The sequence below is a fragment of the Nylanderia fulva genome, unplaced genomic scaffold (assembly GCF_048542155.1).
Source record: "Nylanderia fulva isolate GAGA-0341 unplaced genomic scaffold, ASM4854215v1 Scaffold53, whole genome shotgun sequence".
NCBI lineage: Eukaryota > Metazoa > Arthropoda > Insecta > Hymenoptera > Formicidae > Nylanderia > Nylanderia fulva.
Window position 1 is genome coordinate 24,782 of NW_028190621.1, and position 19,541 is coordinate 44,322.

Genomic DNA, 19,541 nt, shown 5'->3' on the forward strand with positions numbered 1-19,541 from the left:
TTCTCAAAATTATCTTTTTATGTGTTTTTGATCATGTTCATAACCATAATAATTGCATACTAGAAATCATATATGTTCTGTTCATAAAATTTGGAATATACAATATATTAAGTATGACAGTTTCTCACAGCAAAACATTTAATCGATATAAAATATAAGCAGCAATTATTTTCGAGACTTTAAAGTAATGTTTTAATTTTTGTAAGTAAATACATAAGTTTGTGTGCGTAAATATTTAAAAATAATTTTATCATTATCAATGCATATTTTTTTTTGTTTGATTTGTGTCATTTGTCAGAGATTAGACCGCTCTACATATATTTATTTTGTGTGTTATATTAGAAGAATTTTGTATCTTTTACAATATAATAACGATATAGTAACAATAAATAAACATATGCTCATGTATATATGTGTAATGTAAACGTTCCAAGCAATATAATATACATCTTAACGTACATTGTAGTTGGCTCTTCGATATATTAATTTAATATAACTAAATCACAGAGCCAAACATGCGAAAATTAAATATTTTTTCGCGGATTTTTTGAAACCTGACAGATTGTTAGAATATTAATTGGAAACTATGTCTTTTGGTTTAAGACAAACAGTTCCTGATAATTTTGTTACATTGAGAATAAGCAAATGCTTTCGGAAAGAGGAGGAAAAAAAAAGAAAAAGATATAATATATATTTCTTTTATTAAAAAATGTATTTTTATATTAGATAAAAGTTATTGATATATAAGAAAAGTTATTTTTAATTATTAATATATAATATTAAGTTTTAAAAAATTAATAGTGTAATATTAAATGGCTGTTCTTTCTGTACCAAAGTTTATTGTATAAAAGTAATATAAAAACTACATATTATTTTGTACTAAATGTTTTTTAACACATATATAAATTGTATTTATCATAAAATAAAAAGTAAAACTTAACAAAATTTATTTAATCGTTATTTTTAATTAAAATTTACAATTAAAAAGATGTCCTAAATCAATCCATAGTTCATCCAAAGTTGGCTATATTTCGAACATCATGTAGACGCACCAAGTTGTGACTAATGTACATTCAATAGACGTTCATTGAATGTCCGATAAATTTTATTTGGATTGGATAATAATCTTTAAGGTTTGCCAGTAATAATTAATAAAAATCTTTATTCAAAGTTAAAAGTCGACCAAACTGGCAATCATTTATTATAAATAATTAATTGAAATACAACGTTTCGGCTGTCATTGCAGCCCTTTTCAAGTAAATCTATAAAAAGTTACGTAAAAATAATTATAATTTTGATACACTTCATCGCTACAAATAATTATACATTCAAATACAAAAATATGCTACATACCAAATTAATACAGTAAATAAAATTCACTGCAAACCACCGTAAATTCAAGTCAAGTGTGAAAACCATTGAAGTTGTTTACTTCTGTCAGTTCTACATTCTTCATCAAAACAATGATGAATATTGTTGGTGGTTTGCAGTGAACTTGATTTACTGTATTAATTTGATATGTAGCATATTTTTGTATTTGAATGTATAATTATTTGTAGCGATAAAGTGTATCAAAATTATAATTATTTTTATGTAACTTTTTATAGATTTACTTGAAAAGGGCTGCAATGACAGCCGAAACATTGTATTTCAACTAATTATTTATAATAAGTGATTGCCAGTTTGGTTGACTTTTAACTTTGAGGAGAGATTTTTATTTATTTGGATTGTTTAAAAATATCCCAATGTCCAGGAACGAATTTTTACTAAACATACATTAGACATCTTTGTGTTATCTAAGTTTAATATATCAATCTTCGCGGAACTCTCTTTCTTTTTACTGGATAATAATTAACAACGCTTATGTAGATCATAACGACTTTGTTCAAAAGGCTATACAATATATTGTATATACAGAAACTCGAGATATCGAAAATAATACGTTGGACTTTTAATGGTACTTATTGTTGGAGATCACCTAACTCTGAATAGAAAAAAATGAGATAACAGACTTAAACAAAAGCAATCAATGAAGAAGACAGCTCCGCGAAGATTAATATACTTATATTTAGATAGGACAAATATGTCTAATGTATGTTCAGTAAACTCTTTCTAAAAAATTTGTAAAATATTGTTCAAAAAATGGCAATTGCGCCAATAGAAGCATTCGAACTATAATAATAATCTTACGTTTATTGAACATTGTGCAATATGTATTAATAATAATCAGATACAAACTTAGACACGCAAATATATATTTAATTAAATTCTCTGTGAATTTACTGTTGATTTAATTCTTTCAACAAACACCAACAGTTCTCGCTCTTTCTTTCTCTTGCTTATAGCAAAAACATCGTTAATTTCTCAAATAACTTTTGACCAGAAATGATAGTTAAATCGACGTCGTATTGATGTCGAATCAAAGTCGAATTGGTCGGATCAATATCGATTCGACGTCTTTTCGATCGATCATTTCTGATAAGGCCTCGTTTACACTTTCATCCCGCCCTTCTCATGTAAAATTCTACTCTTGCATATTGTCGACGCCAGAAACAGCCCTTTTTACAGAACTCTATGTTCTATTAGCCATTATTTGACTAATTATCGTCAGATTGCTGTTGGAGCAGCTCGGTGTTCAGCTCGGTATTGTTGTAGATCATCGTTAGCTGCTCCTGCTGTTTCCTGCACTGTCTACAATTCCAATTGTACACGCAAAACAACGTCACAAAGACGATGAAGAGGCATACCAAAACACACGAGACAAAGATTAACCAAACCGATCGAGATTTTTCGGGCTTTATCTTCTGCTGTATATCCATTTCCATCTTCTGCTGTATGTCCTCCTCTATCATCTGCTGCATCATGGCCAAACACTCGTTAAACAGCTCGTACGTCCGATTGCTGAAACTCACGTTGGCGCAGGTCTTGTTTAGAGCCGATGAATAGGGGCATTTGTAAAGTTTGGGCTTCATTTTGATCTGACGCAGCTTCACCCAGGCGTTAAACGTCTGACAATCGCAGCTGCGCGCGTTGAATCTGATATTACTCCAGGTCAGATCGAGATCATTTAGCGAGCAGAACGGCGCCAGATCCTCGGTGCTGATCGAGGTGATTTCGTTGTCGGCCAGATTCAGATTAAGGAGAGTCGGCTGGAGTCCTATGTTCGGGATCACGTTTAGTCTGTTATTGGACAGCTGCAGTATTCTGAGAGGCGAGGTGACATTCACTTTGAACATGGAATCGTAGAGCTGGTTGTGGCCGAGATAGAGCGTATGAAAATACGGTAATTGGAAAAGACTTGTAGGCAGAACTTTGCAAAAGTTGTTCCTGAGATCCAGCACCTGCAGGTAATGCTGATTGGCAAAAGCTGCCTCTTTGATTATAAAGATGAAATTGTGACGTAGATAGATGAATTCCAGTTTCTTGTATGGATGCAGACTGTCGTTATTCAATATTTCCAGCATATTTTTGGTTATATTCAGCACCTAGCAAACAGAGAAGAAATGTCGGAGAATTTTAATCGATCTACGCAGAATATCCTTTGAACAATGCATTTTAGAATGTTTCATACAAAAGTTTTTTTACTTTGAAGAGAATATAAGATTGGAGCAAATTTTATTATAATATTATTTATAACTTATAAATCATAATTTCATAATTATTGTAGAAAAAACAGTACCTCACAAATTTTTAGAACTAGTTATGAATTTCTCTATTTTATGCGGATTGCAGGTAAGATTTTACAAAATCCTCATAATATATATAAATGCAGAAAATATTCTTTTATAATGGTAAAAATATACATAACAATTATTTTATTGCAATTGTAAATAAAATATATTTAAACAATCTCACCTGTATGTCCGGATTCAAATCTAACATTGCGATTGTTTGCGATTTTAATTGGAAGCATCGCGCTTCCAATACCGAATTAGCTGTGATGTAGCGGCACGTATTCGGAAGCGGATTCTGATCCATTATTTCCGCAGATTTCGATGAATCCACGAAAACTTTCGGTACTGGGGCTACGACAAAGCCCAGTAAAAGAAACCCGTTGAAGAGAAAGATTGTCATATCTGCAACAGAATCAGCGCAATCGTACGCTTATAAACTTTGCTCAAATTTTTCTGCAACCGAATAATTAATCGCTCGCGAAGATGCAATATTTGGGATTCTCTCTTTACACCGCTACATTATCATTAATGTTATTTTAGTATCACGCAATATCTTTCCATCTTTCTTTATTAAATTTTAAATTATATATTTGTAATATAATATATTATTTGATATTTTATATATATTCTATTATTATGTATTATCAAGGACAGCACAAGTAAATGATCAGTCTGGCTACGGTTCAGATGTTTATTCTTGACACAGACATTTTCGGTCAAGTGTCTGTAATTAATATATCTAACTTAAGGGAATGCCGGAGGTATGTGTTTACCAATCAAATGCGAATATTTAGTTTCTTTTAAATAACTTTTTGTTGACTATACTAATGAATAAATTATTAATAATTCATGTTTCCTGTGAGATTACGAAGGAAAGACGAATATCACTAATAACAAGCGTCAGACAGATACAAATGAAGCGCGTATAACGACATTTTTAGTTTAATTCTGAAAAATAGATTGTCGGAATACACGTTGAAATTTTATTCCGAAAGTTTGATCAAGTCAGGTTTTAAAACGACACAATATTTGCGAAACTATTGTAAATTGGAAATAGTAGATATAAATTAATTTTAAAATTTCTTAAATCACATTCAAATGAACCAACTTCCTTTAACTTGTTTATTTAAGCTTATCCTTCTTTCTTACCTTTTTTCTTTCTTATAAACACGGGTTTTTAATATAGGAAAATATAGATTGAATGATTTAAAGTGCACAAAGATATTCTCGATATATTTAGCAAGTAAAATAATATATAATACATATAATATATTATAAAATAATATATAAAATATATAATATGTAATCTTATATATGTATATATATATATATATATATATATATAATATATAACATTCAATCATGATTTTAACTAACAATCTCACTTCATTCTACATACAGAAACGTATTACAAGAGATAAAAGATTGAGGAAATGATCTTTATAAAAACGCATAAAGACTCAATCAATTTACAGAAAGACACAGACAAGTTGAATTCAATATACTATTCGATTCTTAATATCATATAAAGTTTAGTACTTATAGAATGCTCGATCTGCACACATTGTCTTTCAACGATGCATCACAGTAACGACTTATTTTAAACGTGCTTGTGCAATGAAATAAAGTTCCGTGGTGTGTTTAAGTTATCTAATTTACTCTAGATAATATGACACATTTTTATCACTTCGCTTTTATAACTACTATAGTGCCTACTGTTTATTTATCTTTGTTATACGCACACAATGATTTTTGCTCTCTTATCGTTCCTTTTCGTTTAGTTTGTACTTTGCATGCCGGAATATAATTTCAGTGTTCGATACTTTATTATATTGTTATGGAAATCCGTATCATTTTTAATTAGATTGATTGTAATGTTTATATCACACACGCCTAGATTTATCGCGATATATGTGTAATATTTTAATCATGTATTAGTACTTTATTCTTTACTATCAATTCTTATATTCTTGATTGTTATATTTTTTGTATTTATGGGGATGCCGGAGCGACGGCCAAACTCCGATAAGTTAGCACCACACATATCTAAACATATGCACCTATACACATATACATATAATTGGTTAGCACCACACATATCTAAACATATGCACGTATACAACACATACGCGTGAAAACGTTTTTAATATATAACTTTTTTATTAGACTTGCAATCTCACTTTTAATCGTTTACTAATAATTCTTCATATTATCCTTACCGCGTTTACTATATTTCATGCACAGACAAACTGCAGAACTTTTTTATTAAATAAGTATTGTTACAAACTGACACAAAGAAGTTGATAACAAAACTGTAATTTTTTTATTTTTATATGATTTATATATGCAATCATAGCTAACGCGGTCCGTTTTCATAATTACTCTAATCGTGAAAAAGGATTTATTTATCAGTATAGTCAATAAAAAGTTCTTTAAATGTCAGAATATTCATATATTTCTAATGCTTCAAAAGGCAATTTTTTGCGTAAAGTCTTATAAATATATTTTTCGCCAAGTTTTTGCAAAGTTCCTTTTTATGCAATGTGTCCATCAAATAGAATGACAAAAAAGTTTATATATAGAAAAACTTACCTCTGAGCATATTATTTGAAATTGTTTGCACGTGAAACTAAAATTCTCAACGTCCGTCAAGCTATTAATTACGTTTTTCTAAATTACTAAAATAATCTCGGTAAGCACATTCAATATTGTAACTATTATTTATGCAACAAAAATATATATAATAAACAAAATACGATATAAAAACAACATGCAATTTGAGCTTTTCTTAATTAATCGATTGATATTCAGTGCATTAACACACGAGACTTAGTGTATCGAGGACAGCTATAGACTGGGAAAAATCAAATGCTTCAGGAAATGGAAGGGTCAGAAAATAAAGATATAATATACATATATTTATTTTATCTTTTACACTTGTTTCCGGAACGATATTGCTTTGCCCGGACCCTGAGATTTTTTGGCCTAGCTTCTTTATGAATAGAAAATAATTCATTTTTTTTGTACAATTTTCAGGTCACATTCTAATATTTGCATTATACTATAGACAATGGATTATCTAGGTCCAAAAATAATAATTTTTGTTTGCACCTAAATTATTTTTATTACAACTTCATTAATTCTTTTTCCTTAATATTATTTTAGAATTGTTTTTATTCCTGCAACAATTAGTTATTTTTAAACTTTCTCAAATATGTCTTTCTATGTGTTTTTGATAATATTCATAATCATAATAATTATATACTTTAGTCATATTTATATAATTATATACTTTAATCATATTTGTTCTGTTTATAAAAAAATTGAAATGTACAATATATAAAATATGACAGTTTCTCAAACCGAAACATTTAATCGATATCATGACATAAAAGCAGCAATTATTTTTCGGACTTTGAAAAAATGTTTTATTTTTTATAAGTGAATACATAAGTTTGTGCAAGTGTAAATATTTAAATATAATTTTATTATTATTAATACATATTTTTTTGAAAATTCTATGTTAATGTTTTATATTCTCTGACCTGTGTCATTTGTCAGAGATTAGACCGCTCTACATATATTTATATATATATATATATATTTGGTGTATCATATAAAAGAATTTTATATCTTATGCAAAAAAGCCTTAATAGTTTTTTATTGCTTTCCATGAGATAAGGACAATCAATATTTCTGGATTTTATCGCGGCTTTTAATTTATTCTTCGTCGAAAAAAAGAGACGCATGAATCATACTTTTGTACTATTCAAAGTATTATAATTATAAGTCAATATTATTTAAAGTATCATTTCTTCTCAATATTTTGCGAAGGACTGCGGCATCGTTTGAATAATACTTTTCTACTATGTTATTCGGTACATAATGAGTATACCTTCGAATTTATAGAAAAATCTTCCAATCGCTGAATTATTGATCCACTTCAAGGTACACATCAGTATAGCGCCTAAAATAAAAAATAATTATAAAAAATGAATACACTGTGTTGTATAATGCAAATAATAAAAATAAAAATATCATTTATTAAGATAAAGTAATATATATCATTTAAAATAATAATCGTACATTTAGGAACATAACACAGATCGTCATTATCAGTTAATAAAATGTAGTATGGTTTTTTCAATCATCTCTCTTGACGTTATATTTCTGCATACATTTATCTTTAAAATAATTCGAAGTACATATATCTTACTGAGATGCAGAATACCATATTAATAAACATCACCGTAACAAAGTCCATTTTCATATTTGTTGTGCCATGCAATTATGACACCAGTGGTATCAATATGTCTAGTTTCGCTTATTTTATGCTTATATGAAACTATCAATCCAACTGCATATTTTACATTCAACGATCTTTCTTTGGAAAATGTTTTATTAGATGAAATATTTACTGACTGAAATATTGGTATAATTATTTTTTTATATTATAAAATTTATGTAATGTAATAATTAGAATTAATCAACATTTTATAATGTTGATTATATATAAATTTTCTAAACGTTATGATATAATGTTTAAAAAATATATGTTTAAAATATTATTAATAAATATTCTAAAAAATATTTTAACTGACGTTTTATAAATGTTTTAAAATTATTATTTAGTAACATATACCATATTGTTGAAAATATAATTAAATTATTTTAAAAACGTTAATTTTAACATTACCGAAACCTCTAAATCGATGTCAAAGTTTGTTTATAATGATGTTGCATACAATGTTAAAAACTATATTCTTGACAAGAATAATAACGTTGTAGCAATGATTTTTTGCTTACTGGGTAGGTTCTATATTATAGGTTATAGGTTATAGATATATTATAGATATGTTGCCGAAAAAACTAGATAATATCATAAAAGTGGACAAAGATGTTTTCTCTAGCGATAAGGACATGATAAGTATAAGAATTTGATAAGGACCACAATCACGTGGTCAAAACGTCGTCGAGCTAAATAAATTATTTACTTGTTAGTTTTTGGTCGATTAATTTCTACAACTCTTATTTAAATACCAGTGACTGCTATTAATAATTTTGAAAATTTATTTATATAAATAATTACTAAGTCTACAGATATCTCTTTACATGAACTGACAATGAGTGCATTGAAAAAACCAATCGGCATAACGGAAAAACGGAAACAATTAAAGCGTCACATGCCTTTTTTCAAATAAGGTGTGTCTATCAAGTAAAAAAACAAAAAAGTTTATATATAGAAAAACTTACCTTTGAGCATATCCTTTGAAATTGCTTGCACGTGGAACTAAAATTCTCAACGTTCAGCTAATAGTTATGTTTTTCAAAATTATTAAAATAATCTTGGTAAGCAAATCCTTTATTGCAACTATTATTTATGCGACAAAAATATATATAATAAACACAAATAAAATATAAAAACAATTTGCAGTTTGAGTTTTTTTTAATGACTCGATTGATTTTCTATGCACTAACGCACGAGGCTTAGTGTATCGTGAACAGCCATAGGCTGGGAATGACCAAATGCCTCAAGAGTAATAAGGACAAAGGAAAAAGATAAAATAAATATTTCTTTTATCTTTTATTTGTGTTTCCACAACGATACTTCTTCGGCCGTACCCTGGAATTTTTTGGTCTAGCTTCTTTATTATATAGTAGAAAAAAATTCATTTTCTTTTGTATAATTTTCAGGTCTCGTTCTATTGTTTGCATTATATTATAGACTATGAATTATCTGCGTCATAAAATAAAAGCAATTTTTGCTTGCACCTAAGTTATTTCTATTACAACTTTATGAATTCTTTTTTCTTAATATTAATTTAGAATTGTTTCTATTTCTGCAACAAAATCTAGTTATCTCTAAAATTTTTCAAAATTATCTTTTTATGTGTTTTTGATAATGTTCATAACCATAATAATTGCATACTAAAAATTACATTTGTTCTGTTCATAAAATTTGAAATGTACAATATATTAAGTATGACAGTTTCTCACAGCAAAACATTTAATCGATATGAAATATAAGCAGCAATTATTTTCGAGACTTTAAAGTAATGTTTTAATTTTTGTAAATGAATACATAAGTTTGTGTGTGTAAATATTTAAAAATAATTTTATCATTATTAATGCATATTTTTTTAAAAATTTTATTTTATTGTTTTATTTTGTTTGATTTGTGTCATTTGTCAGAGATTAGAGCGCTCTACATATATTTATTTTGTGTGTCATATTAAAAGAATTCTATATCTTTTACAATATAATAACGATATAGAAACGATGAAGAAACATATGCTCATGTATATATGTGTAATGTAAATGTTCCAAGCTATATAATATACATTTTAACGTATATTGTAGTCGGTTTTCCGATATATTAATTTAATATAACTAAATCACAGAGCCAAACATGCAAAAATTTAATATTTTTTCGCGAATTTTTTGTAATATGACAGATTGTTAGAATATTAATTGGAAACTATGTCTTTTGATTTGAACAAACAGTTCCTGATAATTTTGTTAATTTGAGAATAACCAAATGCTTTCGGAAAGAGAGGAAGAAAAAAGAAAAAAGATATAATATATATTTCTTTTATTAATAAATGTATTTATATATATATATATATATATATATATATATTAAATGAAATTATTGATATATAAGAAAAGTTATTTTTAATTATTAATATATAATATTAAGTTTTAAAAAATTAATAGTGTTTTATTAAATGGCTGTTCTTTCTGTACCAAAGTTTATTGTATAAAAGTAATATAAAAACTACATATTATTTTGTACTAAAAATAAATGTTTTTTAACACATATATAAATTGTATTTTTCATAATAAAAATTAAAACTCAACAAAATTTATTTAATTGTTATTTTTAATTAAAATTTACAATTGAAAATATATCCTAAATCAATTCATAATTGATCCAAAGTTGGCTATATTTCGAACATCGTGTAGACGTACCAAGTTGTGACTAATGTACATCCAATAAACGTTCATTGAATGTCCGATAAATTTTATTTGGATTGGATAATAATTCTTAAGGTTCGCCAGTAATAATTAATAAAAATCTTTCTTCAAAGTTAAAAGTCGACCAAACTGGCAATTATTTATTATAAATAATCAATAAAATACAACGTTTCGGCTGTCATTGCAACCTTTTCAAGTAAATCTATAAAAAGTTACGTAAAAATAATTATAATTTTGATACACTTCATCGCTACAAATAATTATACATTCAAATACAAAAATATGCTACATACCAAATTAATACAGTAAATAAAATTCACTGCAAACCACCGACAATATTCACCATTGTTTTGATGAACAATGTAGAACTGACAGAAGTAAGCAAGAAATAAATAAATGTTAACTGTTAGCAAGAATCTTAGTCACTAACGCGTTAAGAAAATAGAGACAAAACTAATGTGTCTCTCGCAATCTAAAACATCATAACAAGGTTAAATATATAAATAAATAGGTAAAAATAAAAATAAAAATAATTTAAATAGCGTCAAGAACACGATCATAAATCCCACTAAAATTCTCCGTATCTTTATGTAAATTAATACTTTTACGTTGTTTTTTTATATAAAACATTTCTGCAATTTCTCTTTTTCTTGTTTGTTTTTCTTGATGCAAAATCACCGAAGAATCCCAACGGAACTCATGATGGTTGCAAGTCCAATGCAAACTAACAAATGCAATGTCGTGTCTTTTTTAATATTATTTCTATGTTCTTTGATGCGCGTTTCTAAATGTCTCTTTGTCTGGCCAATATACGTAGAATCACAATTCGCACATTCAATTTTATTCACGACATCAGTTCTTTTTAAGTTATGTATCTATCCTATCTTTTCTCCTTTTTATCAGTGTGTCTAATTTTTTTGGAACGGTATATAATACAATTTTATTTTTATTAATGCAACGCGTAATATTTTCGCTCAAATCTTTAATGTAAGGCAACACTATACTATTTCGCGCATCAAATTTATTTCGGTTGGATGAGCTAAGATTACCGCCAAATTTAATCACTCTACGTCTTTTGTTAATGTATTTGTTTATAACCATTAACGGCTAACAATTATTACGAAGAATTCTTTTGACTATATTAATGTTTTCCTCGTGAAACATAGGGTCGGCGAGTAAAATAGCCCTATCCACTAAACTTGTGATCACACTGATTTTATATCTCATCAGATGATTTGATAAAAAATTTATATATCGGCCTAAAAACGTAGGCTTACGGAACTAATTAGTTGTCAATCTGCCCCCAATCCGTATAACATTTGTGTCCAAAAAACTCAGAGAACAATTGTTCTCTAGTTCGGACGTAAATATAATTCGAGTGTGAAAACCATAGAACTTGCTTACTTCTGTCAGTTCTACATTCTTCATCAAAACAATGGTGCATATTGTCGGTGGTTTGCAGTGAACTTGATTTACTGTATTAATTTGGTATGTAGCATATTTATGTATTTGAATGTATAATTATTTGTAGCGATGAAGTGTATCAAAATTATAATTATTTTTATGTAACTTTTTATAGATTTACTTAAAAAAGGCTGCAATGACAGCCGAAACGTTATATTTCAACTAATTATTTATAATAAATGATTGCCAGTTAAGTCGACTTTTAACTTTGAGGAAAGATTTTTATTTATTTGGATTGTTTAAGAATATCTCAATGTCCAAGAACGAATTTTTACTGAACATACATTAGACATCTTTGTGCTATCTGGATTTAATATATCAATCTCCGCGGAACTCTCTTCTTTTTTCTGGATAATAATTAACAACGCTTATGAAGATCATAACGTCTTTGTTCAAAAGGCTATACAATATATTGTATATACAGAAACTCGAGATATCGAAAATAATACGTAGGGTTTTTCAATTATTCCGAAATGTAAAGTGGAGGATATGCTTACGATTTTTAATAGCTTTCACACTCGACTAAAGTTTACGTTTGAATTGGAGAACAATTGTTCCTTAAGTTTTTTAGACACAAACGTTATACGAGTTAATGGCAAATTGACGACTGACTGGTTCCGTAAGCCTACGTTTTCAGGCCGTTATATAAATTTTCTTTCGAACCATCCGATGCGTTATAAAATTAGTGTGATCACAAGCCTCGTGGACAGGGCTATTTTATTCGCTGACCCTATGTTTCACGAGAAAAACATCATCTTAGTTAAACGAATTCTTCGTAACAATTGTTACCCGTCAACAGTCATAAACAAAATTGTTAACAGGAGACTTAGGGCGATTAAATTTGGCGGTAATTTTGGTGCGTCTAATCGAGATAAATTTGATACACGAAATGTTATAGTGTTGCCGTATATTAGAGATTTGAGCGAAAATATTACTCGTTGCATAAACAAAAATGGAATCGGTGTATTATATACCGTTCCAAAAAAATTAGACACATTGATAAAAAGAGGAAAAGATAGTATTGATAACTTAAAAAGAACCGATGTCGTTTATAAGATCGAATGCGCGAATTGTGACTCTACATGTATTGGACAAACAAAGCGACATTTAGAAACACGTATTAAGGAACATAAAAATAACATCAAAAAAGACACGACATCACACTCACAATCAGTTGTTAGTTTGCATCGGACTTGCAACGATCATGAGTTCCGTTGGGATTCTCCTGTGATTCTGCATCAAGAAAAACAAACAAGAAAAAGAGAAATAGCAGAAATGTTCTATATAAAAAACCAAAGAAAAAGCATTAATTTACAAAAAGATACGGAGAATTTCAGTGGGATTTATGATCGCGTTCTTGAAGCTATTTAATATATTATATTGTCATATGTTACATATTTATTTATTTATTTATTTATTTATTTGACTTTGTATTGACGGTTTAAAAATTGCGAAAGACACAGTACTTTGGTTTTCTATTTTCTCAACGCGTAGTGACTAAGTTTCCTGCTAACAGTCAACATCTATTTATTTCGTGCTTACTTCTGTCAGTTATACATTGTTCATCAAAACAATGGTTAATTTTGTCGGGGGTTTGCTGTAAATATGATTTATTGTATTAATCTGGTATGTAAACATATATATTTTTGTAAATTTATAATTATTTGTATGATTAAGCGCATTAAGAGTATATTTATATGTATATAATTGTTTATAGATTACTTGAAAAGGGCTGCAATGACAGCCGAAACGTTGTAAATTAAACTAATTATTTAAAATAAATTATTGCCAGTCTGGTCGACTTTAAAATTGGAGGAGAGATTTTCATTATTTATTACTGGCGACTCTTAAGGATTATCATTTATAATATACTTATATTCAGATAGAACAAAAATGTCTAATGTATGTCCAGTGAACTCTTTCTAAAAAATTTGTAAAATATTGTTCAAAAAATGGCAATCGCGCCAGGAGAAGCATTCGAACTATTATAATAATCTTACGTTTATTGCACATTGTGCGATATGTATTAATAATAATCAGATACAAACTTAGGCACGCAAATATATATCCGATTAAATCTCTGTGAATCCACTGTTGATTTAATTCTTTCAACAAACACCAACAGTTCTTGCTCTCTCTCTTTCTCTTACTTATAGCAAAAACATCGTTAAATTTTCAAATAACTTTTGACCAAAAATGATAGTTAAATCGACGTCGTATTGATGTCGAATCAAAGTCGAATTGGTCGGATCAATATCGATTTGACGTCTTTTCGATCGATCATTTCTGATAAGACCTCGTTTACACTTTCATCCCGCCTTTCTCATGTAAAATTTTATTCTCGCATATTGTCGACGCCAGAAACAGTTCTTCTTACAAGACTATATGTTTTATTAGCCATTATTTGACTAATTATCGTCAGGTTGCTGTTGGAGCAGCTCGGTGTTCAGCTCGGTATTGTAGATCATCGTTAGCTGCTCTTGTTGTTTCCTACGCTGTTTACGATTCCAATTGTACACGCAAAACAACGTCACAAAGACGATGAAGAGAAATACCGAGACACACTGGGCGAAGATTAACCAAACCGATCGAGGTTTCTCGGGCTCCATCTTCTGCTGTATATCCTTTTCCATCTTCTGCTGTATGTCCTCCTTTATCATCTGCTGTATCATGGCCAAACACTCGTTAAACAGCTCGTACGTCCGATTGCTGAAACTCACGTTGGCGCAGGTCTTGTTTAGAGCCGATGAATAGGGGCATTTGTAAAGTTTGGGCTTCATCTTGATCTGACGCAGCTTCACCCAGGCGTTAAACGTCTGACAATCGCAGCTGCGCGCGTTGAATCTGATATCATTCCCGGTCAGATCGAGCTCTTTTAGCGAGCAAAACGGCGCCAGATTCTCGGTGCTGATCGAGATGATGCGGTTGTTAAACAGATCGAGATTAAGAAGGGTCGGCTGGAAGTCCTATGTTCGGGATCACGCTTAGTTTGTTATTGGACAGCTGCAGTATTTTGAGAGGCGAGGTGGCATTTACTTTGAACACGGAATCGTAAAGCTGGTTGTGGCCGAGATAGAGCGTGTGAAGATATGGCAATTGGAAAAGACTTTTGGGCAGTTTGTAGCAATAGTTGTTCCTGAGATCCAGCACCTGCAGGTAAGGCTGATTGGCAAAGGCTGCCTCTTTGATGATATGGAAAAAATTGTAACGTAGATAGATGAATTTCAATTTCTTGTATGGATGCAGACTGTTGTTACTCAATATTCGTATTTGAGTCCAGGTAATATTCAGCACCTAGCAAATAAGAGAGGAACATCAGGAGTGTTATCAGGGATGAAACGTATACAGAGTTGGCGATTTTAATATATCCACACGAATATCCTTTGAACAATGCATTTTAGAATGTTTCATACAAAAGTTTTTTTACTTTGAGGAGAATATAAGATTTTAGCAAATTTTATTATAATATTATTTATCACATATATATCATAATTTCATAATTATTGTAAAAAAAAATAGTGCCTCACGGATTTCTAGAACTAGTTATAAATCCTTTTATTTTATGCGATTTGCAAGTAAGATAAAAAAATCGTCGCTATATATGCCAAAAAATCTTTTTATAATGAAAAAAATACATGATTGTTTTTAATTGCAATTTTTAATAAGATATATTTAAAAGACAATCTCACCCGTATGTCCGGATTCAAATGTAACGGAATTTTGTGCGATTTTAATACAGAGCATCGCGCTTCCAATACCGAATTAGCTGTGATGTAGCAGCACGTATTCGAAAGCGGCTTCTGGTCCATTGTTTCCGCGCATTCCGATGAATCCACAAAAACATTCGGTACTGGGGCTACGACGAAACCCAGTAAAAAAAACCCGTTGAAGAGAAAGATTCTCATATCTGCAACAAAATCAGCACAAACGTACGCTTATAAACTTTGCCTAAATTTTGCCGCAACCGAACAATTAATTGCTCGACGAAGATGCAATATTTGAGATTTTCTCTTTACACTGCCACGTTATCATTTATGTTATTTGAGTATCACGCAATATCTCTCCATTTTTCTCTATTACATTTTAAATTATATATTTGTAATATAATACATTATTTGATATTTTATATATATTCTATTATTATGTATTATCAAGAACAGCGAAAGTAGATGATCAGTCTGGCTACAGTTCAAGTGTTTATTCTTGACACCGACATTTTCGATCAAGTGTCTGTAATTAATACATCTAACTTAAGGGGATGCCGGAGGTATGTTTTTACCGACCAAATGCGAATATTTAGTTTTTTTTTAAATAACTTTTTATTGACTATACTGATGAATAAATCCTTTTCCACGATTAAAGTAATTATAAAAACGGACCGCGTTAGCTATGATTGCATATATAAATCATATAAAAATAAAAAAATTACAGTTTTGTTATCGACTTCTTTGTGTCAGTTTGTAACAATACTTATTTAATAAAAAAGTTCTGCAGTTTGTCTGTGCATGAAATATAGTATACGCGGTAAGGATAATATGAAGAATTATAAAAAAGTTATATATTAAAAACGTTTTCACGCGTATGCGTTGTATACGTGCATATGTTTAAATGTGTGTGGTGCTAACTTATCGGAGTTTGGCCGTCGCTCCGGCATCCCCTTAAATACAAAAAATATGACAATCAAGAATATAAGAATTGATAGTAAAGAATAAAGTATTAATATATGATTAAAATATTACACATACATTGCGATAATTCTAGGCGTGTGTGATATAAACATTACAATCAATCCAATTAAAAATGATACGGATTTCCATAACAATATAATAAAGTATCGAACACTGAAATTGTATTCCGGCATGCAAGGTACAAACTAAACGAAAAGGAACGATAAGAGAGCAAAAATCATTGTGTGCGTATAACAAAGATAAATAAAGAGTAGGCACTATAGTAGTTATAAAAGCGAAGTGATAAAAATGTGTCATATTATCTAGAGTAAATTAGATAACTTAAACACACCACGGAACTTTATTTCATTGCACAAGCACGTTTAAAATAAGTCGTTACTGTGATGCATCGTTGAAAGACGATGTGTGCAGATCGAGCATTCTATAAGTACTAAACTTTATATGATATTAAGAATCGAATAGTATATTGAATTCAACTTGTTTGTGTCTTTCTGTAAATTGATTGAGTCTTTATGCGTTTTTATAAAGATCATTTCCTCAATCTCTTATCTCTTGTAATACGTTTCTGTATATAAAATGAAGTGAGATTATTAGTTAAAATCATGATTAAATGTTATATATTATATATGTATATATATATATATATATATATACATATATAAGATTACATATTATATATTTTTTATATTATTTTAAATTATATTATATTTATTATATATTATTTTACTTGCTAAATATATCGAGGATATTTTTTGTGAATTTCAAATCATTCAATTGATATTTTCCTATATTAAAAATCCGTGTTTATAAAAAGGAAAAAAGTAAGAAATGAGGATAAGTTTAAATAAGCAAGATAAAGGAAGTTGGTTACCCGGCGAGATAGTTTGAGAAAAAATTTTTAAAAAGAAAAATAAAAAGAGAAGATAAAAATTGGTAAAACTTTTCCATTTGTCCGATCTATTTCTTGTAATGTTTATTTATACGCGCAATATCGATATTTCCATAGCCTGATTCAGTATCGTGTGAAAGAGGAAGAGGAAGAGAGAAAAAGACCATTATAAAAGTATAATAGCTTCAGCTTCTAGCGTAATTACATTTATGTCCTTTTCGAGCGCTCTTGAAGAGACAGGATGGTATTTTTTTAGCTGCGTATTTCGACATATAAGGGTTAAAATGCCCCTTGAAAAAATCAATTTTTTTATTTCTGAGTTAATACAAAATGATAAAAGATACAGAAAACGTTTCAAATAAAAGTTATGTAGTTTGTAATGCTTATGGTTTTTATTCATTACAAAATGATGATTGTGAAAGAAAAATTTACTCATATATGTAAATTATTGATTGCTACATTATTGTTCTAAAATATTTAAATATATAAAAAATGAAGGGTTTATATGTAAATTTTAATTACTTTTTATAAATTTTTATATTTATAAATGTTATATGTTTATAATATATATATATATATATATATATATATATATATATATTTATATAATTATAAATTATTAAATATAATATACATACATAACTTGTAATATATAAATTTTTTATTAATAATTCATGTTTCCTGTGAGATTACGAAGGAAAGACGATTATCACGAGTAACGAGCGTCTGACAGATACGAATGGAGCGCGTATAACGACATTTCTAGTTTAATTCTAAAAAATAGATTGTCGGAATACACCTTGAAATTTTATTCCGAAAGTCTGATCAAGTCAGGTTTTAAAACGACACAATATTTGCAAAACTATTGTAAATTTGAAAAAACTAGATATAAATTAATTTTAAAATTTCTTAAATCACATTCATTTTTGAAATTCGTTAAATGTCAAAATATTCATATACTTCAAATGCTTTAAATGGCAATTTTTTGCGTAAAGTCTTCTAAATATATTTTTCGCCAAGTTTTTGCAAAGTTCCTTTTTATGCGATGTGTCCATCAAGTAGAATGACAAAAAAGTTTATATATAGATAAACTTACCTCTGAGCATATTCTCTGAAATTGCACGTGAAACTAAAATTCTCAACGTCCGTCAAGTTAATAGATACGTTTTTCAAAATTACTAAAATAATCTCGGTAAGCAAATCCTATATCGTAACTATTATTTTACAACAAAAATATATATAATAAACAACATACAATATAAAAACAACTTGCAATTTGAGTTTTTCTTAATTAATCGATTGATATTCAGTGCATTAACGCACGAGACTTAGAGTATCGCGGACAGCTATAGACTGGGAATGATCAAATGCTTCAGGAAATGGAAGGGACAAAGAATAAAGATATAATATACATATATTTATTTTATCTTTCACACTTGTTTCCAGAACGATATTGCTTAGCCCGGACCCTGAGATTTTTTGCCCTAGCTTCTTTATGAATAGAAAATGATTCATTTTTTTGTACAATTTTCAGGTCACATTGTAATATTTGCATTATACTATAGACAATGGATTATCTAGGTCCAAAAATAATAATTTTTGCCTGAACCTAAATTATTTTTATTACAACTTTATTAATTCTTTTTCCTTAATATTATTTTAGAATTGTTTTATTCCTGCAAAACCTAGTTATTTTTAAATTTTTTCAATTATATTTTTCTATGTGTTTTTGATAATATTCATTATTATAATAATTATATACTAAAAATAATATTGTTCTGTTCATAAAATTTGAAATGTACAATATATTAAGTATAACAGTTTCTCAAACCGAAACATTTAATCGAT

The 19,541-nt window shown here is 28.6% G+C and overlaps 2 protein-coding genes across 2 annotated transcripts; both read right to left on the bottom strand.

The window, feature by feature from the left end:
- Positions 1–2,183: 2,183 nt before the first annotated feature.
- Positions 2,184–6,276, bottom strand: LOC114933845 (uncharacterized). Its single transcript, XM_085487311.1, has 3 exons — positions 6,267–6,276; positions 3,856–4,076; positions 2,184–3,485 (listed from the first exon to the last, which is right to left on the bottom strand). Exons 1-3 carry the CDS (start codon positions 6,274–6,276, stop codon positions 2,598–2,600), a joined length of 1,119 nt encoding a protein of 372 aa, XP_085343437.1. The 3' UTR covers positions 2,184–2,597.
- Positions 6,277–12,197: 5,921 nt separating this feature from the next.
- LOC114937221 (uncharacterized) lies at positions 12,198–19,028 on the bottom strand. The gene is given in 4 exon segments (XM_029310639.2): positions 12,198–15,076; positions 15,078–15,410; positions 15,806–16,023; positions 18,790–19,028. Coding segments are annotated over 4 exon segments (1,113 nt in total). The 5' UTR covers positions 18,800–19,028; the 3' UTR covers positions 12,198–14,524.
- Positions 19,029–19,541: the final 513 nt, after the last annotated feature.